We start from the raw sequence: 24,788 nt of genomic DNA on the forward strand, positions 1-24,788 counted from the left end.
TTTCCAAAGTTTGTCTTGGACCATATTGACATGTTTGGTACCATTTTAATCGGGAAGAATGGAGCTGTGCAGTGATGCTTTTTTATAGTCTTCCGATGCTTTTTTATAGTCTTCCAACTTAAAAGTTCTATCCAAATAATTACTTTCTTAAACAACAAGAAAGCATGTCTTTTACACTATAATTACAATCGTTCTTCAGTAACATAATCCTCTCAGGTTAGATCTAAAATAGCATCACCGCACAAATTAGTACACGCTTGTGAATGCAGCTGCATTAAAAATTTTGATCATTTACGAATAATTTTTCCTTAATGACCCGTAACAAATGACTTAATCAAATTAAACCGATATGCCATAACTCGGGTTTTAGTGAAGATATTTAATATCTGATTGCATATTTGGAATAGGTGTGAGATATGTTATATCTGTGAATATAAGTATTCTTTCATAAAAAAAGAAAATTACTCTAAAGCCCCACATCCCCCCTTGAAGAATGTATTATTTAAATATTATTGAAGTACATATTATTTAAGTATGTATTATTTAAAGTAAAGAATGGAACTCAAAAATAGGCATCTCTACTCCTTAAATTTTCAATGTGTTTAATAATGATTGCAACCCTTGTATTCAAATTGTGTGAACAGCCTGCTCGGCCGATATGGCCACATCATACGGTGGTCTGTGAGAATTAGAATGACTGTATTGGGAGGCAGCTAGCACCACCTAGAGGAACATGGCAGCAGTGGTGCGTAAAACAGACAAGTGGCTCATTCACACACTCGCACCGCCAAATTGTGTACTGTTTCTATTTTCTGAATTTAATATTTTCCCATTTAGACTTATCGGGCGGATGCATGAAACAGTAAACAAAACATCTTGAAAACTTGCATGTAGCCATTCCTTGTTTCGCACGTGTTTGTCGCAACGGATCTATCGCGACAAAGTGAGGCGTGTTTTATCTCGCTGGAAGCAGGACCAGCGTCACAAATGTTTATAGTAATGCACTGATTGCGGAAAAATGTAGTTCACTTTGCCCCACTGGAGGCATGACCCAGCTTAGTGTAAACGGCTTAATTTTTGAGAATTTCGCAAATCAGCTACGATTTGCAAACAATAGGTCTTACGAACAAATCGGGCAAAATGTCAACGCTTCGGAAGCTACATTGAGATGCTGTGCTTCCTTCAGGAATAATCTAACAACGGGGAAAACACACATGCAAAGGTTCTCACATGATCATTATATATGTTCAATTAAGAGCATAAGTATGGAAACCATTTAAAAGAAAACACAGCAACAAGCCGGAATTTACGGCCACCTCAGTTTACAGTCACTGCAGGTTCTAATTTTCTATTTCCAAAAATTAGAACCCGCAAATAATTCAAAATTTACAGCTTCAGTTCAATTTGCGAAAATTCAGTCATTTACGGTATTTTCTTTTACCCGAATGCATGGCGACTAGAGTAAGTCCTATCAAACATTGCACGAATTTGATGTGGTGGGCAATGCTTAGCTGTTTTTCCCTTTACAAATACTTGGTCAGAAAAACAGCACGAGCGTTCGTTTGAGCATTTACGGTACAAACGAAGGGAGAAACATATCTGAGTGCTAGTTCTTGACTTTCGCTACTTTCTCATTCGACCTGCACGACCGGTTGAGGCGAGAGCTGTGAGCAAAGAGGGACGGTTGCTTGTAATGCAGTCAAACCTTTTCCTCCAAGACCCATTTCTCTTCCTGAAGTGCCGCGAGTCTCCCAACCAGATCGTTGTTTTCCTGCTCCAAGAGACCGGGGGACGCCTTTGCTGGTGCCGACTGAAAAGTGACGTAGTCGCTGGGTGAGCACCAATAACTTGAAAAATTGATACAGTAATGCAGCATAAACTTGACTGTCTTCCAAATGTTTTGCTCACCCTCACTGCTACTAAAATAAACACTAAATTTTTGGTTGCTCACACAACGCTTTTGCAGCAAACTAATGCTTTTAAGGTGCCTTTGATGGCCCGCAAAAATTGGTTTCTCAACATATCACGCTGCGATTTACTATGGATGTGGTGGAAGTTTACAGTGATAAAATCACAAAACGAACTTGCCTCGTTCAAAAGAAAAAAATATTAGTTGGCGATCAAATGGATTCTTTGGATGGAAATGCGCTATCATTAGTCCTTCCTCACCCCCTTTTCACCCCGTCCCATTTGTGTACGAACACTTTTCATTCATTTATCACCGCATCCTTATAACTCGTGGAGGGGACCGTATTCATAATTTTAACTACACATGCACCACTTCTACGGAAACCCAAAGTAAAGATCATCTGGCGACGGCAGAGCGTCAACTGAGCACGCCCGCAATCCACCGCGCCGAGGCACCTCCTTCTCTCTGACTCCACGCCAGCTGTGGGACGCTCCTTTGACAAAAACGTTTGTTTAAAACAAAAACCTGGCGGTGTCGGTCAGTTTGTCAACACTGGGGAAAGAGGGAGCGGGTGACGCATGTGACGTCAGTGCTTCGGACCAATAAGAGCATCTCATGCGTCGCCCTCCTCTCTCCTTCTCCCCCTCCCTCCGGCGTTGACAAAGTGGCAGACACCGCTGGGTTTACACCAAAATGAGTGTCCTAATGCTATCGCATTAAAAACAGAAACTGTTCTTGGCAATCTACGCCGCCACTTCGCAGACGATGTACGCATAGTGAGAAATGCTGCCGACAGATGGCGTACGCCGTGTCAAGGGAGCACTAGCCGATTCTGGTTACGATTGCAGACAATCTCATAAAGAACCCGGATCAACCGGCACTTCCTCCACGCGGTCTATGCCACCTGTCGGCAGCACTTCTCACAGCGCGTGCACCATCTGCAAAGTGGCGGCATAGGTTGCACAGAACAGGGCCCCATATTTTTCTTTTGAATGAGTTAAGCACATTCCTTGATTTTTTTCACTGTAAACTTTTACCACCTGGTTGCACCTCCGTAGTTTGTAGTAAATTTCAGCGCAATACGTTAAGAAACCGATTTTCGCAGGCCATCTAAGAGCCCTAAAAGTGTTAGTTTACGTGCTGTACAATGGATTTGAGGTGTCCACTGATATCACTGGGCTTCCAATAATGCCAAAGGATACAGAATCATGACATGCGTGCAAGTCAAAGAGCAGCCTTCAACTCATAAATGATCGAGGTTGACTATACAACCAGTGAAAATGGTCCACTAAGAAGCATCTTAATTCAACATTAATACAGTCGTATCTCGTTAATTCAAACTCGAGGGGGACCGAAAATTTGTTTGAATAAAGCAAAGTTTGAATTACCGGGAGTTTCCTCCCATAGAGGCGCATAAGATGAGACCTGCATGTTAGTTTGAATTATCCGCAAGTTTGAATTAACGAGATTCCACCGTACTATATAAAATCAAAATCTATGCTAATTGAAGTCAAGATTGTGGCTACTAATTTTGATGAGGAAAAGACAATTAACACTCCGTGTTAATTGTCACAAACAAGCTGGTGAACATTAGACGTAACACATTTCGTGTGTGTCTTACCTGCAGTCTCAGGGTTGGGTTGTGCCTAACACTTTATCATTCACAGAAACGATTCCATCGCGCACAGCACCGTCCACAAGGCGGGAGCCATTGCTGTCGAGTTACCTGTTCTCCGTTGACAGAGTGTCCCCCACTGCTGTTGTTGTTTGCACTGTCCTTGCTGCTGTCCTTGGAGTTCTCGTTGTTGCCAGACACATAGCTCCAGGAACCGATGCTGCTGGAGTCACCGCGCTGGCGCTCCTCATAGCTAATGGGCTGAAACAGCTCGTCTGCTGGGAACACAGAATGCAATGGACCCACATTTTGAGATTCGGGGTATTCCTCTCTTTTACAAATAGCATTTCGCGGGTCTGCCTGCCATGTGAAGGATTCAGGAGAAAGTAACTACTACATAAAACTTGAGTGGGCATCTACGAGTTACTAAAGCCCGAAATTGTGATGAACTGTGAACCCTTGGGGAAACTAAACGCATACCTTGAGTGCCAGAAATCTACAATGCAACTGCAGAAGGCACGGTCACCTGTTCCAGACAATGCAATGCATTAAAAAAAATGTATCTACAGTTTGCACTGTTCCTTTTAAATAAAACAATGAACCCCTACAATAACGTCCTAGTAAGAGAATGTAGGGAAATGTATAAATAAATAAATAAATAATTCAGGAAGCAGTCTGAGCTCACAGCTAAATGGGAGGTGCACATCACTCGAAAAAATCATAAGCACACGACACAAACGTGACACAGAATTTTAAACGAAGGTAAGAACACACTTATTGTCTCGGTCCATGATCACCGTGACGAAATCGTTGCCCCGAGGAGCCGGAGGAAACTAGACACGCGCGACGGGACCGCCACTTGGCGGAAGGAAAGGAAATTAGGCACGCAAGCGCTTGGAACAACGGCACTGTCCACTACGAGATTTTGTTCACGCAAACAAAAAATCCATGGAACCCTAGCCATAAACAGTGCCGGAGGAAACTAGACATATTAGAGTTTCTGTATGGGCTCCCTACGGGAGCCAGAGTTGCACGTTCATCCCCGTAGCGCTGTCTTTCCTGCATGGCATGTTGATCCTGCTCCTCCATGACTTCAGTCTCCTTTGGCAAGACTTCTGCGGCAAAAGTCTAACTATAAATACCAGTAATTTTGTGATATTCACCACAAAGAAGGTCACCTTTAGATGCAAACAAAACCATAACTGTAAAGGTAGACCCAAGTATTCCAGAGCAGCATCAACTTGTTTGGGCACATCACAAACCTCTTTCACGTTCATGACACGAGACGGTCAGCCAAATGCTCAACTACAAATCAAAATGCAAAAAGCCTGGCAGCATCCAAAGATGGTGAAATTATAGAGGTCAAAGCGCAACTCCCGTTGAAAACAAAACCAAAATAAATGACTGGTACCGCTTTACTGGCACGAAATATTATGTCAAAGTAAAGCTGCATACCTACTCCATTAACACCAATTTTAAAGATGTGACCACTGCTTTTTAGCAGGTGGCAAGCGGGTTAGCGTTTAGTCAAGCAACACTGGGCGACGCGTACCAAAACACCCCTGTAACGTCGCGTCGCAGCCGTACGGCTGATAAACAGTGTTGCCATCCCTCTGCAGCAGATAGTTTCGGTTTTGCCGTACGCGCCCGAAGCCAAACTTTGAGCCATGATATCTATTAAACTACACAAAATATTGAAAAGAAAATTCCACCTTGTAATTCAGGGACACCAACTGAGCTGAAAACAGCCGTAATCCAATTAGAAAATATTGGCCGGAGTCGCCCTTTAAGAGCGACAAGTGCAGCCCATGTGATTTGTTTTCCATTCACTCCTGTAACAATCTCGAAAGAGATTAACAGCACTAATAAAGAAAAGAACAAAGATATGAAGCCTCAAGAGCCCACAACCACCGCAATTGTGCGGAAAGCTCACCAGATCTACCGAGACTCGTGTCGTTGAGAACTTCCTGAAGCCTTTCCTGAAGCTTGTCTGCCCGTCTCCTTTCCGTCTGGAACTGCCTTTTCAACTCCTTCACCTGAGGATGAGTACGTGCACATCAGCACGCCTGACAGGAATTTACTGATGCGAAGACTTAAAAAGACAGGAGGTACGAACCATGGACAATCCCTTCTTGTCCTGAATCTTGCGTTCCTCTACGTTGTCCTTGAGCTCTTGCTTCAGCTTCTTTGCTTCTTCCTCGAACTCGCACTTCTGGCTGTTGGAAATCTCCAGTTGAATGGTGAGATCCTGTGTGACATAGAAACAAAAAGAAATTAAGCTCAGGTAACAGGGCCATGAGACAAGAAAGACCCAGCAGTGGGTGTTTCCCTGTGATCCTTCTCTCCATAAGACTGCATCGCTGTGTGTCGTCGTGGCTCTTGGGTGAACCACCCAATAATGCGGGTGTTTCACCTACGGTACTGCACGCAGTACCGTGGCAGACGTGAATTTTCCTTTTTTATTTAGTTGTCTCTTCTGAGGTTCTTTGCCCCGCTGTAGAAACAAAAATGCTATCCTTACCTACATGCTTCTTTTTTTAAAGCATAGACATAAACAAGAACTGGCATTTTCTATGCATTTTAAGAATGTGAGCAGTTCATTCTCAAGACCAGGTTACCTATACTTCTTTGTGGAAGCTTGGTCTGGCAAACGCTAATCACACACATCTGTTTATCTGACACCCAGCACTTGCGATCGAGCTAGGCTGGATTTCAGAAACTGCGCCACGTCGTAGTAGCCAGTACGGTCGGGCTGAACTGAGGCAGAATTTTCTAGGAAAACACGAACAGAAGGCGAACACATTTTTCTGCCATTTTCAGCTTACTCAGTAACTCAAGATATGGATAGACACTGCCATAAAGTCTCGTATAAATTTCCTCCCCCGAGACATCGCCCGTCCCATTTTTTTGGCTTATTATCCAGAGACTAAAAATTCCAAAACATTGCCCATCCCCGATTCCCGACGGATCAACCGCACGATTTGTAGTATCAGTGTGGGTAACAAGCGAGCTTAGAGCAGGTTCCTGCATGTTCATCGCACCACGAGACGCAAGACTGCAGCATCCACGATTTGCGGTATCAGTTCTTGTGCCACATGCCCTCTTGCTGTCTCGTTCCCAAAGATCGCCCACCCCGACATTGTTCGCCGTTTATCTCTTCAAAATGAAAGGGGCACATACACAGGATCTTACAATAGCCAATCTGCTACGATAGCTTTTCCTCCATAAAAGAACTTGTAATTGGGCAAGTTGGTAAACGTTAGCAGGCATGGTGCAAGGCACAAGAAAACGAAGGACATAAGGCTCCCGTGTGCATGTCTTCTTCCTTGTGTCCGTTGTTTTTTGTGCCTTTCACCACGCTACCTAAGCTTTTCTCCCTAGTATCCCCTAAAAAAAATGGACACTGTCATATTAGGGTATCACCTTTACGGCATCGTCCAGCTGCGACTTGAGCTTGGTGTAGTCGTCCGAGAGCCTTGCCTTGCACTGCTCCAGGTCGTCTCTGGACTCCTCGATGGCCTTCTGTAGCATGTCCACGCGTTCCTGTGCCTCAGCCTTGAGCTGAAGCACCTCCTCCTTGAGAGAGGGCAGCAGACGCTTGTACAGTGCCAGCGCCGCTTCGTTTTCTATCGCCTTTGCCGCACGCTCCTGTGCAGCCGTAAAAAAGGGGCCAACGGGGAATCATTCAGTCGTCACTAGATGGGAAGACCCCACTGGCACATTGTAAATGACTCAATCCTTGCAAATTATGCAACTTGAAATATATCACGCAAAATCGATCGTGCAAAGATATCAACCCACGATAATGAATGCATAACATATTACTTCAGGTCGCAAAATTCGCGAAATATTGAGCCCACGAAGACAGATTTGTTTATGGTAAACCTGTATCATCAGCACCACCAGAGCTTCGCCCCAATCAACATCATTCACCACGTGGAGATGCGGCCTCTTTTTTCTTTTTTTTTTTTTAATTCTGCTTGCATTTTGCATGTGGCTAGAAACTTGATTTTGAAGGCAACAAAGGTAATTTGGAAGTCTACAACTAGGCAGTTGGGCGTCAGAAATTCCCCAAAAGTAAAATCGGTTAAAGGGTTATAACATCCAGTGAAAAGATTAAAAGCAATCCAGAAAGTCTGTTAGAAAACCGCACATACCTGCTCAACAAGAAGTGCTTCGTTCGACAAGTGTAGCTTCTCCTCAAACTCCTGTCGCATTTTCTCCAGGGCCTGCCTGTGTTTCTCCTCTTCCTCCAGCAGGTGGGCCCCCATCTCCTCCACCAGCGCCTTCCTCTTCTCCGCCACCTTGCAAAGAGAGCGGCCATTTTACCCGGTTGAGCTCTTTCTCCAGATGCTCACTTGACATGGTTAAATAACACTAACACCGGAATTAGGCCTAGTTAACTATGGGACGCATATCATTTGCAAAGGCCTTCATCGACAAAGGCAAATTCAAGCCCTGCCAGCAATAGGTGAAAAATCTAAAAATTCAGCTTTCACTGTATTCGCACATGCTGTGGATGACGTAAAGGGGAAATCATATGTCAAGCTGAAATGTTGGTAATGACAAGGGAGCAACTGATAACTGTTTTAGGCAATTATCGGCTGGACTCACCAGATTTCCTCCAAAATTGAAAGAAATCTGGAAAAACTGGAAGTATTTCTAAGTTTGTTGCGCATACACAAAGGGGACAGAAAGGTTAAGCTATGCCATTGGTCCTCTTTGGTCATCTTCATTCTGTTAAGTTGTGATTATAAAAATAGGGTAGGAGAAACTAAAATCACGTCTTGACTTCTTTGTGCATCGAATGCGAACAAGGGAGACACCGCCGGAAGTTTTGTTTTCTCTGGCATACCTTGTTTGCTTCGGAAGCAGCAATGGCGCTACTTCGGGAAGCATCTTCTAAACCATCAATGGTGTTCTGCATTGAAGTTATCTTGCCTGCCATCTCCTGCACCAAAAGAAGAAAGAAAAAATTATAATGAGGTAAAATGTCTGGAATGATTCAGACTGGGAGTCATTCAATTATGTCAGAGTAATTTACTCCAAGTGCCAATATTCATAAACTGAAGTCAGGCTGAATACACTCAAGCCCGTTTATAATGAACAGCAGGAAACGCTATGATCAGTTCGATATAGCAAGTAGTTTGATATAGCAAAAACCATTCACAACGAACTTCCACAATGCGTTTGTTGTAAGGCGAGAGCTTCTATTTCTTCATCATCTCTTCACCTCTGCCTTGTAACACTGCGCTGTAAATTTGTTTTTTGTTGTTTTTTTTTTGCATGCGTGCAGAAATTTTTTTTTTGCTTTCTCCCCTTTTGAGTCGCTTCTCTTCGCTCACTTTTGTTCGCTACTTGAGCTTTTGGAATTTTCTTTCTTTCCTACTTCTTTTTGGAGGAAAGGGACAGACTAGAAGATGATTGTTTGCCGTTTTTGGAAGCCTTCCCGGGGGGAAAATGTTTGATATATCCAATGTGCTGTTCGTTATAAAAAGTGCCTTTTACATGCATTTTTATTTCAATTTTTCGTGCGTTCGATATTGACAATAATTCACTGTATGTGGGTTTGTTGTAAACGGGTTTCACTGTAGCACAAGACCATCAGCATCTATGAACCTTTCAATCTCATGAACCTTGTAAATTTACAAATTTATAAAATTCAGAGGTTATACTCATTCCTGTCACAAGTGAACATGCGCAAGTGGTTACTCCCACTATTAAATCTAGCAGCATCCTGCATGTGTTGAACGGTAGTGGCAACAAAAGACATGCATACTACTGTCGCAAAAGTACTAGTCATCGCATGCGAAATGTGAGTTTCGTAATCCATGACGTGAACTTCCGTATTTCACATATATTTCTGACTTGCTGATTCTTCTCTTTTTATGTGGTTTTGCTCTTACACACCAAAATACTATCTCCCCCCCCCCCCCCAATATTTTTAGCTGTTTCTTCGCTATGAATGGGCATTCTTTCAAAATGTTGCATTTCGCACGCTTTCTTACAGCACTAAAAGAGTGACAGGAGGTGCTTTCTGGTTATATATGCCCTTTAAACATCTGACTTGCAAAACGAGAAGAAAATTTCTTTAGCCTTTCCTCACCGTATGGTTGACTAAAACAAAACCTCAACAACCATCTGTCAATCTTTGTCGTATCACTTACAATGTCTCCAGTCTATTTAGTTTCATGTTGTGCATTATGGTATCATGGTCTAGCATTAAAAGTATTCTGCTGGATTGGTAGTTTGTTCATTTTTGCTTACGTTCAATTCCACTTTCGCTGAAATCCCACTTGGAATCAGCCAGGTCAATAAATCAATGAATTATTTACAACAACTAGCTGAATAAGACTGCTGGCCAGCCTCAATGAACTTCCAGCCCCAGGTACTTCCGATAGGCGGAGGAAAACTGACTGACTTCTTGCAATTAAAACTTCAAAATAGCCCTTAGAAATGGACCGTTCCAAAAAAGGGCCTTTCGCTGATGCGATTTTCAGCGTACCGTGTTTGCACGATTCTAAAGCACCCCCAATTGTAATGCACAGGAAGATTTTGCTTCTAGATGTTTATAAAGTAAATGGCTGCCAAATCTAGTGCACAGGTAAAATAAATGAAGATTGAATGCACACCTTATACAACAGTTTTTATGAAATGCACACTAACACAAAAATAAATAGCATGCACTAGTCCGCCGCTGTCAGAATCCAACGATGGTTCTTCGCTGTCCACAGAGGTAATCCTTGCTTTCGTCTAAAGCATTTTAAGTGCCGCACTCCTTGTACGAGAGTGCGACCGTCACCTCTGGGAGGGTCGTCTTCCAAACAACACTTTGTGAACTCATCGGGTCGCTGCGACTGCGAGGCCGCACAGTGCTGCTCCATCGTTAAATTTTCCCGCCAGCGTGATGGCCTTTCGTTTAAATAAAACCTCCTAGTGGAATTTCTTTCGTTTTTCCATCTTAAAACGGTAGACACGAGTCCGTGGACGCAAGAGAATGCGCGTGATATGGATACCAAAATGGCGAATGTAAACTAACAGTCACGATGGTGATGGGGCTAACCACCTTATACCGAGTAGTGCGTTTTTCTCTGGAGTATCGGTTTTTGATTTCGATTGTAACGTGCATGTAGTTTTGGGCACCGACTTTGGCGGAAAAGAGTGTGCGTTAGAATCGTGCAAACACCGTATGTGCACATCGCGTGCGATTTGCTCCCTTTCTGAAGTCACGAACACGCACGTGCTGGGCTGTGGATTTGTAAGCATTGGAATGGCGTATAGTTCCAGCAAAGACGACTTAACTTGCCTCGTTCATCCTAAGCAAAGCCTCCCGCTCCTTGTCCGAGTTGTCGCTCTTTTGGCACGAATCTCGCAGCAGCATCTCCAGCGATGCCTTCTCGGCGAGGGTCTGCTGAAGCAGGTCGGGGGATGCGTTGTTCAGCTGCAAAGCAATTTCCACGGGATCACAAGCAAGAACGGCCCATGCAGTCAAGCTTCCACGAAGGATTGGGACGTTTAATTGGGCAAGTTGGTTTGTCGCAGTCTATAAACGTCAAATGGGTTAGGATGGAGGAGAAAACACAATGCATCTGTTGGGTTTTCTTTGTTCTTGCTTCTACAAACTGTCTTATAACGTAACTAATGCACTAACTAATTTATTCTTTTCTGGAGGGGGATGTTTACTTTGTAACAAAATATACCAAGAACTTTTTAAAAAATTTAAAAGAAAGAGATTCATAGGAAGTTTACCGACCCATTTAAGTGTCCATAAGGTGGACAATGAGAAATGCCATAAAAAAGGAGTCATATAGTTCTAGGGATCTGTGGGGAAACAAATATCTTCTAACCACCCTCTTCTGAAGAAGATTTCGGTGCCCTGGAAAAACAAGACTCCTCTAACTTCAGCACAGTCTATGTGCAACAGAATCGCACATTGATGCAAGCCTCGAAGATAAACTGTCCCATTCCTATCATACAAATGTGCATGTGGTGTAGAGCGTTAAGTCTGACTAATTAACTTTTTTTTTTTATGCAAAAGCATTATCTGTCTTATGGAGCGAGTCGACGTCATCAGTCTGAAGCGTGAAAACGGCACCTAGTTTCCTTGATCCCAAAGGTCCCATTGGCTGGCGCGCGGCGACGAGGCTCCCATTGGGCGCTGCCCGTGTCAGTTTCAACGACCGCCGCCAGATGGCGCTGCGTGTCCGTGCCGCCAGCGCGCCGATAAAACTAACCGCCGCAACCCCATGCCACTACTGGCCCCGCGTCGGTTAAAACAGACATGTTGGCGCACGCCTGGAGACTTCTGCTCGTCTCGCCGCCGACCAACATGCCGTCGCCTCCATCACCCACACTGTCAGTGGTGCTTCTGCTCGTCTCGCCGCCGACGAACATGGCACCACCTCTAGCATCTACATTGTCGGTCGTGCTTCAGCTCATCTCGCCGCCGACGAACATGCCGTCGCCTCCATCATCCGCATTGTCGGTGGTGCTTCTGCTCGTCTCGCCGCCGACCAACATGCCGTCGCCTCCACCATCCACATTATCGGTAGTGCTTCTGCTCGTCTCGCCGACGACGAACATGGCGCCGCCTCTAGCATCCACATTGTCGGTGGTGCTTCTGCTCGTCTCGCCGCCGACCAACATGCCGTCCCCTCCATCACCCACTTTGTCGGTGGTGCTTCTGTTCATCTCGCTGCCGACCAACATGTAGTTGCCTCCATCATCCACACTATCGGTAGTGCTTCTGCTTGTCTCGCCACCGACGAACATGGCGCCGCTTCTAGCATCCACATTGTCGGTGGTGCTTCTGCTCATCTCGGCGCCGACCAACATGCCGTCGCCTCCATCCTCCACATTGTCGGTGGTGCTTCTGCTCGCCTCGCCACCGACAAACATGCCGTCGTCTCCATCATCCACATTGTCGGTGGTGCCTCTGCTCGTCTTGCCGCCAACTAACATGCCGTCGCCTCCATCATTCACATTGTCGGTGGTCCTTCTGCTCGTCTCGCCACAGACGAACATGGCACCGCCTCTATCATCCACATTGTCGGTGGTGTTTCTGCTCGTCTCGCCGCCGACGAACATGTGCCACCTCCATCATCCACATTGTCAGTGGTGCTCCTGCTCGTCTCGCCGCCGACCAACATGCCATCGCCTCCATCATCCACATTGTCGTAGTGCTTCCGCTCATCTCGCCGACGACGAACATGGCGCCGCGTCTATCATCAGCATTGTCGGTGGTCCTTCTGCTCGTCTCGCCACAGACGAACATGGCACCGCCTCTATCATCCACATTGTCGGGGGTGCTTCTGCTCGTCTCGCCACCGACGAACATGACACCGCCTCTAGCATCCACATCGTCGCTGGTGCTTCTGCTCGTCTCGCCGACGACCAACATGCCGTCGCCTTTATCATCCACATTGTCGGTGGTGCCTTTGCTCGTCTTGCCGACGACTATCATGCCGTCGCCTCCATCATCCACACTGTCGGTGGTCCTTCTGCTCGTCTCGCCACAGACGAATATGGCACCGCCTCTATCATCCACATTGTCGGTGGTGCTCCTGCTCGTCTCGCTGCCGACCAACATGCCGTCGCCTCCACCATCCACATTGTCGGTGGTGCTTCTGCTCGTCTCGCCACCGACGAACATGACACCGCCTCTATCATCCACATTGTCGGTGGTCCTTCTGCTCGTCTCGCCACAGACGAACATGGCACCGCCTCTATCATCCACATTGTCGGGGGTGCTTCTGCTCGTCTCGCCACCGACGAACATGACACCGCCTCTAGCATCCACATCGTCGCTGGTGCTTCTGCTCGTCTCACCACCGACCAACATGCCATCGCCTCCATCATCCACATTGTCGGTGGTGCTTCTGCTCGTCTCGCCGCCGACGAACATGACACCGCCTCTAGCATCCACATCGTCGCTGGTGCTTCTGCTCGTCTCACAGCCGACCAACATGCCGTCGCCTCCATCATCCACATTGTCGTAGTGCTTCTGCTCGTCTCGCCGACGACGAACATGGTGCCGCCTCTAGCATCCACATCGAGAGATATTCATGCTTTCGCATTCACAACTCATAAGAAATGCTTAGGTGTCTTCCGACCTTTTTTAATGAGAACCACTTTGTTAGAAAGACTTACTGCTAACGAAGGTAGATGCTGAGTAGGCGCAGCATTGGCCGCCCCACACAAAAAACATACGTAGTCAACCACCAGATACTTCTAAAAAGGCTGAACGAACAAGCAGCACCCATGGTGACCGTAGAACCCACTGCTTCTTTAGAATTTGCAATCTGTTTAGGCAGATTCTGGGATCAGTTGCTCGGTGCCCAGGCCAAAAGGCAAGCTTGCAACGTGATCCACACAAAGTACAACTGAATTTGGAGAGACCACTGCAAGACTGGCAACACTGAATAGGGTTCCCATCAAAATTCTGTAATCACCTATTTAAAAAAAAAAAATTTTAAATCTGGAAAACCGAGGCACTGTCTCAATTCAAAAAGCCTGATGATTACTGCTACAGTAAACAGGACTTACAAACCCCAGAACCACATTGCTGTGAAGGAGGTCTTTTAACTCACGACAGAAAAACTGGTCAATACAAGACCCACCTTCGTCTGCAGCTCGGTAATTGTCTCCTCCAGCTGCTGAATGGTGCTAGTGCTGACAGTTTGGTGATCTTGCTGCGACTGCAATGCACTGTTTAGCTGTCCCTGCAGCCTCTGAATCATCTCCTTCAGTTGCTGGATTTCCTGGTCCTTGCTCCTCTGCATGGCTTCTAGAGCTTTCCTGCCACAAAGTCACATCCAGCAAATGTGCATCCCCGGGTAGGTGAAAGAAAGATCTTGTTTAGGTAGCATTATCTATTTTGACAACGATGAGTGTTTATCATCCTAACTGGAAAATTCTGAGGACTTACTTGCTTTCCAGGTAGATGGCATCCTTCTCCTGCTGAATCTGCAGAAAGCTGAAGAAAGAGACCAAAAATGTGAAAAACTGGCAATACTGTAACATACTTTCGGCCGTACAAGACCCGGTACTTGAAAATGTTTCAGAAAAAGTTTCTACAATCTAGACCAGGGGTAGCCAAGCTGCGGCTCGCAAGCCGCATGCAGCTCTTTGCGTATTCGAGTGCGGCTCGCAGCTCCCTCTCCTACCCCCCCCCCCCCCCCACTTCGCCACATTTCTCCCGGTCATACGAGCATTTCCCCAAAAAACTAAATGGAACGTATTTTAAATCGAAAGACAGGTTGCGGTTTGGTAGCCTTGTGCAACTACTACCTTACGTACAGCAGAACTGCTTTTGACCCGGATAGATTTAAAGTAGTTCGAGTTTCGTTTACTGCTCTGGACAAAAGTTTGCCCCCCCCACGGCTGTTGGAAGTTTCATGGTTTTGTTTGCGGCTCTTGGGCTGGGTCAGCTTGGCCACCCCTGATCTAGACTTTGGATGATTGAACAACCAGAAAAACAATCTCAACCAACCCCAACTTGTGCTCTAGTATGCCTCAAAGGGTGGCAAATATGTTAACGAAGCCAAAAACATAGACAATACAGGTAACGGCAACGAAGCAGCACACATTGCTCAATCTACATACTTCTCTTGTCAACATCGATTTTGCGCTGTTCTCCTTCCCTAAAAGGACCACGAAATCATTCTCGGGTTGCTTCCAAATTTTCATTGATCTGTGAGTTACCACATCTGTAGCAACACACATATCCTAAAAACGAGAAAGTAAACTAATCATGGCAGGATCTCTTCCATGTGCATGAAGCATCATCACACCTGAGTCCCACCAGCGGCATAGTATAAACTGGAGCTCAAGTTATGATCACAGACTCTTTTTTTAACATCACAAATTATTTGAGGCCAGTGTTATACACGAGTGTTCATTACGTGCCAGAAAGTATGGCACCTCCAACCCTACACAAGCCACTTACCTCTCTTGCTTGCGCTTCAGTTTCTCGGCCAACTTCTCGTTCTCCTCTTCCAGCTGTTCACGTTCGTTCTTGTACTGCGTCTGCGGAAAGTGAAGGTACCAATTTAGACAAAACAACGAAAGAGGTCGTATGGCAACGATGAAGCACTAAAAAGACCCCAAGGTCAATTCCAAATGCTCTTTAAATAGGCAAATTCACTCCCCAAGAGGTATGCTGCTCAATTGTTTCCAGGATATTCAGACCAATGTCTTTTTTTTTAATTATATACAGCATGTACTCGCAAAATCTATCGAAAGATCGACTGAGGACTCGGGGAAAGAGGCGACATATCTGTTGCCCTCAGCAAAGAGAACTACGGGCAACAAAAGCATTTCATTTCAGTTTGCTCATGTGTGTTTCCGCTTTCTCTTGTGGCATAAAATGAAAAGGTCAGTAAAGTGGCTTACTCTGTAACTCGGTGAGTTTCAGGTTTAATTACCTAGAGGCAGTAAAACCAGATTTTAAAGGCTCACGTCTCTTTGGAAGAGAGTGGTGTTCAATAGTCCTGCACATTATGTCAAGTGCAGAAATTTTGCAATAACTGCCACACTACTAAGTCTGAAAAAAAACAAAAAAACTATTATCATCTTATGATATTGACCGCGGTTAAATGAAAAGAAAACTAGCCGCTTCATTGAGACTCGCCAGTAGTTTTGATGCATGGAGTCGCATGGAGGCTGTAACCGAAATCACGCATAAAATCAATTTTAACACCACACTTTATCTCAGGTGTGGCTATACAGATTGCATTGGTTGACCTGGCAGAAGTCCTTTTTACAATCTCCTTAGGCTGTACAATGTGCTTCTGTGACTTTATAAGCTTGTTGTGCCACCTAGGGTGCCTCAATGTCCTATTGTTTAGGGTCATGACATTCTTTGTAGCATAGGCGCCAACTACGAGGGAACTCGGGGTCGACCACCACACACTCCCTCCCGGGAGCTCCTCCGGAAACTGAGGGCACTCGCCTCCAAGACCTTTGCCTCATTCACCTCATATGGGTGTCGCGGCGGATGCTTGCACATATCGACAGATGTTGTCCACGAGTCAGAGCAACGAGAAAAATGAACTGCAAACACAAAAAAAAAACTCAATTCTACATAATAAAAAAAAGCCTACAAATGGCAGGATACGTGAAAGAAAGACATCCTCGGCGACGGCAATTCTGCCGCTCTTGCCCAACAAAATGGGCAGAGAAAGGCGAAAAAGGAGCTTGGGCTTTTTACAATGGTGGTGATGGAAGCAAAGAGAAAGCAGAAGCGAGACAAAGAGATTGATGAAAAAATTAAAGGAAGATCCATCGGAAGATTTTTAGGGAAAGCGTTAGCATGACCCTCCCTTCACATTTCTGTTCTGTCTTTCGCTTTTGGTTTTACCTTCTGCTTCCTCCATTTTTTGCTGCCTATTTTTGGCTTCGTTGCGGGATAAGTGTTAGCATTCCTCAAAAGCGGGCGCGTGTGGCGTTTCCCAAGATCGTGCTAACGCATTCCCTGTGGATCCACCAATGGATCTTCCTTTAATTTTCTTTTTCGGCGATGGGCTGAGCCCACTTCACCCCAGCCTCTGTCGCACGCAGAACCGCGTCAACTTGCCGCTTCTTGCGCCGTGTTTTGGCCAGCCGAGCTAGGTGTTGCTTCCGTTCCTCTGTCTTGTTCGCCCGCCTTGCTTGCTTAGCAGCAGCATGCGCTGCCTGATGCTGCTTTCGCTGTTCATCGGTTTCCTGAGCGCACATTGACTGCGCCCTGTTACATCGCCTTCCTCTCACCTTTGTCCTTCACTACTCCCATCAGCTATACGCGGTGCACTCCCTTTTCTACTCTTTCATCCACAGACGGACGAAAACAGATTTTTCCTGTCGTGTAAGTACTAATACTAAAGCATTAAAAAATAAGTGGTCCACTCACTCGCACAAGTAAGAGGAGCGAAATGCCTTTTTCGATGAAAGTGGGGCAAAGGCACTTTGAAAAATGCTCCCGGCGGCTCTAAGAAAAAAAAAAGCCAAACATAAAAGACAAAAGAACATCTATATGTTGTCGGGGATGTGCTGTTCTACGGCTGCAAAATTCGAAGGCGCCACCAGACGTGACCGAGAAGGCGAAGAAGCTTCAGCGATCGACGACCACGGACTCTGAGGCGCCTGGCCGCCGGGTTACCGAGCGCCAGCCTGGCTCCCTTTCTACTTGGGTGTGGTCTCAACTTTACGAGGGGGTGGTGAGAAGGACAAGAAGGGACGTCTTTTCCTTTCGTTTTTCTGTTAGGGCATAGCCAAACCAGCATCAAGCAAGCCTCGTGTTCTTTTTGTTTTGTAGCGTGAGCTACACTGGCCGAGGTTGAGCAGTTTCGCGTGGCTCACATAATGAGCCGTGCTCCATGCTGCGCATGCGCGAGGAGCGGTGACGTGACACGGCACACAGCTGGCGCGCCGGAGCCGCCGCCGCTGCACCCCCCTCGCCGGTCTGCGCATTCCAGAGGAGTGACGTCATAGCCGCGGCAGACACACTGGTGCCACCGCGTGCCCAGCTGTGCGCCTCCGTTGCGCAGTAACCAAGTCTGACGCTGCACCGGAGCCGCTTGATAGCGCCTCTCATTTTGTGCGCACAAGCTCACGCTACATATGTCGTGGCATAGCCGAGCTAAGCCACCGCAATTTTTTTTTTAAACAATCCTTTTCTCTGTTTTTCTGTCTTCAATACTCTCACTCTCTTTGTCCACTTCAACTTCGACATTCGAGACACGAAGGAGTAAGGTGGGAACTCGCATATGAGTACTGCTCCAGCAATATCACAAACAAAATTATAGTAGTTGCTACTTTAGTACTATGACGGAGTAATATGCAGAGTAATGTCTGCGATCAAACTCGACAAGATGACAAAACTAAATTAAGAGTACTGATATATTTATTCAGCTGTTCCTGTGTCTAGAGCGAGACTTCTCATTACCATGTTGCGCCGCAAAATGATTTATTTTCAATAATTATTTGCTAGACGGAATCGTATTTGTAACTTGGTAATGCGTCTTCCCGTCGGACCCCAGCCCCCTTTCTGGGAAATTGAAAACTTTCTGCCTTTGCTTTGTAAGTAAGCAATGTCGACAGCATGCGCTCCTAGGGAAAGTGCAAAGAAATAGCCGGAAACAATATGCCACCATACCTCCAACTGCGCCAGCTGGCCCTTCAGCATGTTCTTCTCCTCAATCTCAATGTTGAGCTGCAACTTGGCTTCTGCAGACAAGGAAACAATGGGGTTACACTACCCATCTTTCAACAAGTTGAAGTCGAGAGCTGACAAACAAAACGTCCGAATGGAACAACAGGTATGAGACAAATCAGCCCGGTACACTAAACAAACAAGAACCGAACCAACTTCGGCCTGAACCTACCCATGGACCTTTGGTCAATTATTTCCGAGAGTCCGTCCTCGCCGTCAACCATTAGTGGATGGTCGATAGTGGGCATACCTCCTTCACTGTAAAGAGTGCGCTTCCTCATTAGGCCATAATGGAAGGAGAGAGCAGTATTGATGCAAGGCAGCAGTACTGATGCAAGGCAGCAGTACTGATGCAAGGCAGCAGTACTAATGCAAGGAAGCAGTACTGATGCAAGGCAGCAGTACCGCAAGGCATGCAAGGCATCAGTTCTGCTGCTTTGCGCAATATGAGAATGCAAAGGCTACAAAAATGTTGACTTACACGTTGCCGAGCATTCCTGAAAGATAAAGAAAAATAAAAAGCTTTGAGTAAAAAACAAGGGACCAATGAACCGTGACTGCAGACAAAGAGTAAACAAACAGTGTACTACTGTCAACAAATAAAAACAAAAAATGAATTCATGGCTAGAAAATAAATGTTTAGTGAGGTAAACTTGTGCCTTCAACTTAAACCAAAAACACACCGCACATCTTGCATGGGCTACGACAAGGTGACCGACTCGAAGCAGCGCTTTACCACTTTTTTTGTACACATGGTACGTTCAAACATACGATGACAACTGAGAATAGGCTGGAACTTTTCAAAAAATCAAAAATTAAAAAAAGAAAGAACCGTGCAGACCGGGTTTCAAACTTCGTTCCTTCGTGTGGCAGTTGTGTGCATTGCCAACTCTGCCACGCACGTGGCGCTGCTGAACAACTCAAAACCAGTCATTGATCTTGCACATGAAATATTATACTTTCTCTATTGTGAATTTTTTCTTCCTACTAGAGATAGAGATTCACCTCTTTATTATGCTTCATCTCTACAAGGGTCAAATCTTTATAGAAACAGAATGATATTAAATCTAGTGGAAGAGTGGCCTTTGGAGCAAATAAGTTCCTAAATTTGTGGGAGTATAGAAGGTAATTCAGGTCAAAAAGCTATGTAGACAGTACACTTTGATAAACAGGCAATTCCATAGTGCATAAAATCCTTCCCACAAATGCAGCCTATCGAAAGGAGCTGCACACAGCAGTTATCATCTTTGAATCTATTACATTCAGTTCAGTTTGAGTTATGTTCTACTAGTGATTGGTGAAAAAAGAGGCTCGCTCTGGCCACACATATCCCTGTCATGGTTCCAACATAACCGAACAACTGAAGAGAATTTCAGTGGTAACCCCAAAACTTCGAAAATTTTGGAAGTTTCATTACAAAATCGTTTTGCCAAGCTGAGAATTCAACTAATCACACACATACTTAGGGAGAGAACAGAAAGAGACAGACAAGCATGCCCAACCCCAAATGTGTGCATCACATAACCAACCCACTCATTCTGACTAGAGTTATTCGCAACTTTGTTTTGTCACTGCCTAGACGAGACTACTTTACACAGATCCTTCTCTCAACTCCTACAAGAAAAAAGAAAGTTGCCAGCACACATTTGAGATCGGTAGAGGAAAAGTTGTCTTAGCTGTCTGCAACTTTAGAGTGCTTCTGGAAATAGTAGCAAAATCCCTCTTTTTCTGAATCCCAATGGGGACGCTAACTTTCGAAGCAAACTGCCATCCCGCCTTCACCACCCACTGAACTAATTATTTCTAAGCTCAACCTTTCAGACGTAGAGGTTAAATTTCGAGGGAAGTTTGTAAGGTCATTGTGACGTGGAACATACAATTCTTTAACAAAACTACATACTCGTTTCAGGCCGTAGGGAAAACTTTAAATCTTACAGGCCCAAACATACTCTATGTGAACAAAACACTCGATAGGGAGAAACAACTGAAAACTGACCGGTCAGCGACTTCTGCAGGGCCAAGTTCTCCGCCCGGAGCCTGCGCATCTCGTCCTGAAGTTTCGAGTCTCCCTTGTTGGACTCCGGACTTTTCTTGCGGGTGTTGCTTCCCTGCAGCTCTTGCAGCTTCTTCTCCAGAGCCTCGCTGGCCTGGACGGTCTGCACAATTTCAAATCTTACATTATTGCGAAGGAGCAAAAATAAAGTAAATGCTGGCACCTTGCCTGGTCCTTATTTATGACAGGAACAGTGATGTGATTGGCCTAAGCCGTTTCGGAACACCTTTTGGAGCAGCCAAAACAGTGTTTTGGAGCAGCAAAAGTGGCCTTTGGAGCAGCCAAAACAGTGTTCCAGAGCAGCAAAATTGGCTTTTGGAGCAGATATTAGAAAAATAAAAATATCTGTTTTAAGTGCAAGACAGTTTGCTCGTCGAAAGACTCCCACCTGGGAGTCTTTCAACATGTTAAATGAAATGCCAATGACGTGACACATTTTGCAATGTTTCAGTTAAATTATAAATATATATGTACCCGCTATAGATAAATAAGAGCCAAACTGCACCTATTAAAATTTATTTGAAAATGACCAGCTTAGAAGAAAATATCCCAGCATTAGGTTTTACTAGTTATATAATATAATAAAGTGAAGCAGTCTCCAATTGATGAAACACCTAACTACTGCAGTGCAATGCGGAACTGTACACAAGAAAAAGGTGCATTAAAACTAGCGGGTGATGTTCGTTTTGCTTTTCGATACTTTCTGCAAGGCTGCTGCAAGCCTCGCTTTGCCTTCGACAAGTAATGAATGTCCACTTTCAATGTCTTCAAAGAGACATTGGGACACCCCGCTGTAGGCGTCGCCAAGCAATTCTGAAAAACCAGTCGCCAACATTTTACCGGTTCCCGACAAGCCAGATTTTCATCAAAAGTAAGCAAACATAAAACAATGGATTGCAAGCGTCCCCGCTGATGCTTCTCTCGTGCAGTCATGTTCGCATGCACGCGAGGGCAACTCCGGCAGCTTGCAGTTGCACGTGCTTCGTCACGCAAGCGGAGACGGCTGTTCAATCGAAACCGAAACCATGCCACTCTGCTCCCTCGCCAACTGGTTCCCAAAATTGCATGCAAAATGTAACTGTCCAGCATACGACAAAAAACAGTTCAGGAGCGCGTGCTTGCAAGGCCTGCAGGCGAAATACAAGCTAAACCTACAGAAAAAGAAGAGCCTGAGCGCATCAATGCAAGACATGGCAAGCCAGGGTCAACAAATTCTTGGAGCGCTTTGTGCAACGACTGAACTCGAGACAAACAAGCGCGCTGTGCGGGTTTAGCTTGCAGACATTTCCTTTTTTTGTAGCTCACTTCTCTTCACCAACTGTCTTTTGCGGCAAATTTTTTACGTACCGGGGTCCTTCTCGAAAAAAAGCCCACCAAGAGAAACCTAGGTAATCAATACTTCGACACAGCAGTCTGAGTTAAAGAGGGATTTTCGTAGTAGCGTATAATTTAAACAATAACAGGAATGTTGATGACCTTGCAGAAGTCCTTACATTTCAGTTTAGAAAGCGCCATGTCTGCAGCGACGGGGGGATGGCAACACCCGACGTCATGCGACCATGGTGACTGTTAGGCAGGGACCAAATATAGTTTTCCCATGGCCATTGCTTTCAGGAGTGAGTGCTTCAGCTCACAGAGTCACCCCCGCCGCGCAAAAACGTGGTTTCCTTTCACAGCATTTCGGCATGGCTGGTACCCGACACGCTAGCGTCGAAGCGTCCGCACACGCTTGCATCAGCCCTTGCATCTATCGTCGTAAAAATTTTAAAGACGCGAGACGAGACCCATGAAACGACGAGGGCGCAAAACGAGAAACGGCGAGAAAAACCATGCAAGACTGGATAGACGATTGATGCAGAGTACTTTGTGTTGGGCGACCGCCTGCGCCACCTAGCTCAGACATGTTCAATTACGGCACTCAGTTTAGGTTTAGGTTTCGGTTTTGAAAGGCGACCGAAATCGGTCCTTTCGCGCAGCCTTGGCGCAGGTTACCCATCTTTCGGCAAAATGTAGCAGGATGTATCAGGGTTAGCCCCTTGGCGCAGTTTGGCACAGCAATCACATCACTGCAGGAAGGTGAATAACCCAACAACAAGTGCTCAGTTCATTGGTGAAAACAACAGTTTGCATACGGTTCCCAGCCCCAGAGTGCTGAGGCAAACGTCGAGGGCTCACCGCAGACAGCTCGTGCATGAGGGTCTGGTTCTGCAGTCGAAACTCATCCTCCTGACTCTGGAGCTTGCGCTGGAGGACCTCATTGTCCACGAGCAGCCTCTCCACCTCCTTGGCCTTCTTGCTCCGACTCAGGGCCTGTCGGAATCAGAGAGAAACGTCGTAGAATTCCGCTCAGAAGGTAGCACATCCTTGTTGCGATGTGCAGGAAAGATGTCAGAGAGCTCCATTCTTTTTTTTAATGCACCCTCTTTGGTGTCAATGTACGCCTGAAGTATTTTGCAGGGCAAGTAGAGCCATGGAGCAATTTTCGATGCAACAAAAATGGGCAAGGGCAGTCACACGTGTTTGTCGCAATGCATGAAGCTAAGTTTAACACCTCAAAAAGTTTTGCACGAGCCTAGCTCGTCAACATAGAGCTGTCCCCAAACAGTTCAGATTGAGTATAGCTGTTATGGCCTTTCTCGGTTCATGCACTCAACCATTTTGGACAAACCAGGCTCGCTCATGGCTTAGTTTGCGGCTGTGCCTACAAATGGCAGCTCGGAATTTTTATTTTTATTTGTGCTTCCATTGTTTGTGGCTAGAAATTTGATTTTGAAGGCAAACAAATGTCATTAGGAAGACAACATTTAAGCAGTTCAGGGTCAGAAATTCCCAAAAACTAAAAACAGTTACGTGGCTAAGGCACTCATTCTGCTGCACAAAGCATCTTTGCCTCAGATTTGATTATTAGGAACAAAGAAGCTACACAGAATATAATGGCATCTGAATAACCGACAATGGCAGCAGCGGAAAACGCCTGTTTCAGGATTCTAAAAGCGTTTGCAATGTTGTCACAGGGGGAAAATGGTAGTCCCATTTCAATTTTTAAACTGCTCAGAGAAAATGAAACTTCTGGCTAGAAACATCCTACTTCTCAATAAGCTGTTATACTACTGCACGAGATAAACTTATAAAATGTACACATAAAAATTGTTTCATTGTCTTTTTAAACATTCACAAATTAAGGAGTCATTACTCCACCACACACAACGTACGCACACAACAGAGTCAAACGTAAAAGGAAAGCAATTGGTGATGAAGCATACTTCAAAAGTTGCAGTCTGAGGTTCATCCCTAGAGCCTAGAGAGCTGTCTATAGTTGGTCAAAAACTATTTTTTTTCTTCATTTGGAGGATGGCAACTCGGGCGTGTCCGTCATCATCCTCACAACATTGTGCCAGCTATTTATAAATATGAGACAACAGCCAGTGCGTTTAGAATTGTAAACTCGCGGCAATAATATCCGGCCTCGACGACTGATTTATCGAAACCTCGCCAGCATCTCCCAATCTCTGTTTGGATTGTGCACAAACTAACAGAAACCAAAAGTAAACATCAAGGACACAAAGCATGTTGGCAAGATTGACAACGAGGAAAGAACTTAATAGAGAGACGTCCTATACACTTTCCTTGATGCCAATCTTACGACCACAGTTCTCGCCCTTCGTAAGATCTGCTGCCACATATTTAGCATGTATGCGCAACTCTTCCGCGGATGAAACTGCAGTTAAATAATCACTACCATATATCAATGCAAGATGTCTCCGACAAAGATTTTATTTGTTAGACAACTTGGCCCTCACAAAGCTTTTAAATGAGCCAATGCTCACCAATTTAAACAACACTAGTGTAAGAACACTATAATAAAGAAAAGAGCAGACATCTACACACCGAATTGGCCTTGGCGAGCTCCTTCTTGTGCTCATCTAGGCTGTGCCTCAGGGAGACCACCTCTGAAGAAAAAAAGGGGGGAAAGAAACGTCGTAAATAATTAGGAAACTCGTGAAGAATGAACAATAGTTCC

At 45.4% G+C, this 24,788-nt stretch overlaps 1 protein-coding gene across 4 annotated transcripts in view; it reads right to left on the bottom strand.

The window, feature by feature from the left end:
• LOC115320481 (GRIP1-associated protein 1) overlaps positions 1–24,788 on the bottom strand; it is a 54,354-nt gene that overhangs the window by 17,561 nt on the left and 12,005 nt on the right. For 2 of the 4 annotated variants that reach the window (XM_040209629.2, XM_029980676.3), the window contains 17 exons: positions 24,656–24,717; positions 22,943–23,077; positions 20,711–20,870; positions 19,196–19,211; positions 18,887–18,972; positions 18,658–18,728; positions 15,472–15,551; positions 14,452–14,499; positions 14,144–14,321; positions 10,831–10,965; positions 8,380–8,475; positions 7,682–7,828; positions 6,948–7,172; positions 5,641–5,772; positions 5,458–5,560; positions 3,636–3,802; positions 1,706–1,810 (listed from right to left, as the gene is read on the bottom strand). In XM_040209629.2, the coding sequence (XP_040065563.2) occupies positions 1,706–1,810; positions 3,636–3,802; positions 5,458–5,560; positions 5,641–5,772; positions 6,948–7,172; positions 7,682–7,828; positions 8,380–8,475; positions 10,831–10,965; positions 14,144–14,321; positions 14,452–14,499; positions 15,472–15,551; positions 18,658–18,728; positions 18,887–18,972; positions 19,196–19,211; positions 20,711–20,870; positions 22,943–23,077; positions 24,656–24,717 (1,946 nt within the window). The remainder of the gene's footprint in view (positions 1–1,705; positions 1,811–3,635; positions 3,803–5,457; positions 5,561–5,640; positions 5,773–6,947; positions 7,173–7,681; positions 7,829–8,379; positions 8,476–10,830; positions 10,966–14,143; positions 14,322–14,451; positions 14,500–15,471; positions 15,552–18,657; positions 18,729–18,886; positions 18,973–19,195; positions 19,212–20,710; positions 20,871–22,942; positions 23,078–24,655; positions 24,718–24,788) is intronic. The other 2 variants (XM_040500687.2, XM_029980675.3) reach the window with 1 other exon arrangement.

Source organism: Ixodes scapularis, unplaced genomic scaffold (genome assembly GCF_016920785.2).
Source record: "Ixodes scapularis isolate PalLabHiFi unplaced genomic scaffold, ASM1692078v2 PGA_scaffold2__306_contigs__length_199485367, whole genome shotgun sequence".
Lineage (NCBI taxonomy): Eukaryota > Metazoa > Arthropoda > Arachnida > Ixodida > Ixodidae > Ixodes > Ixodes scapularis.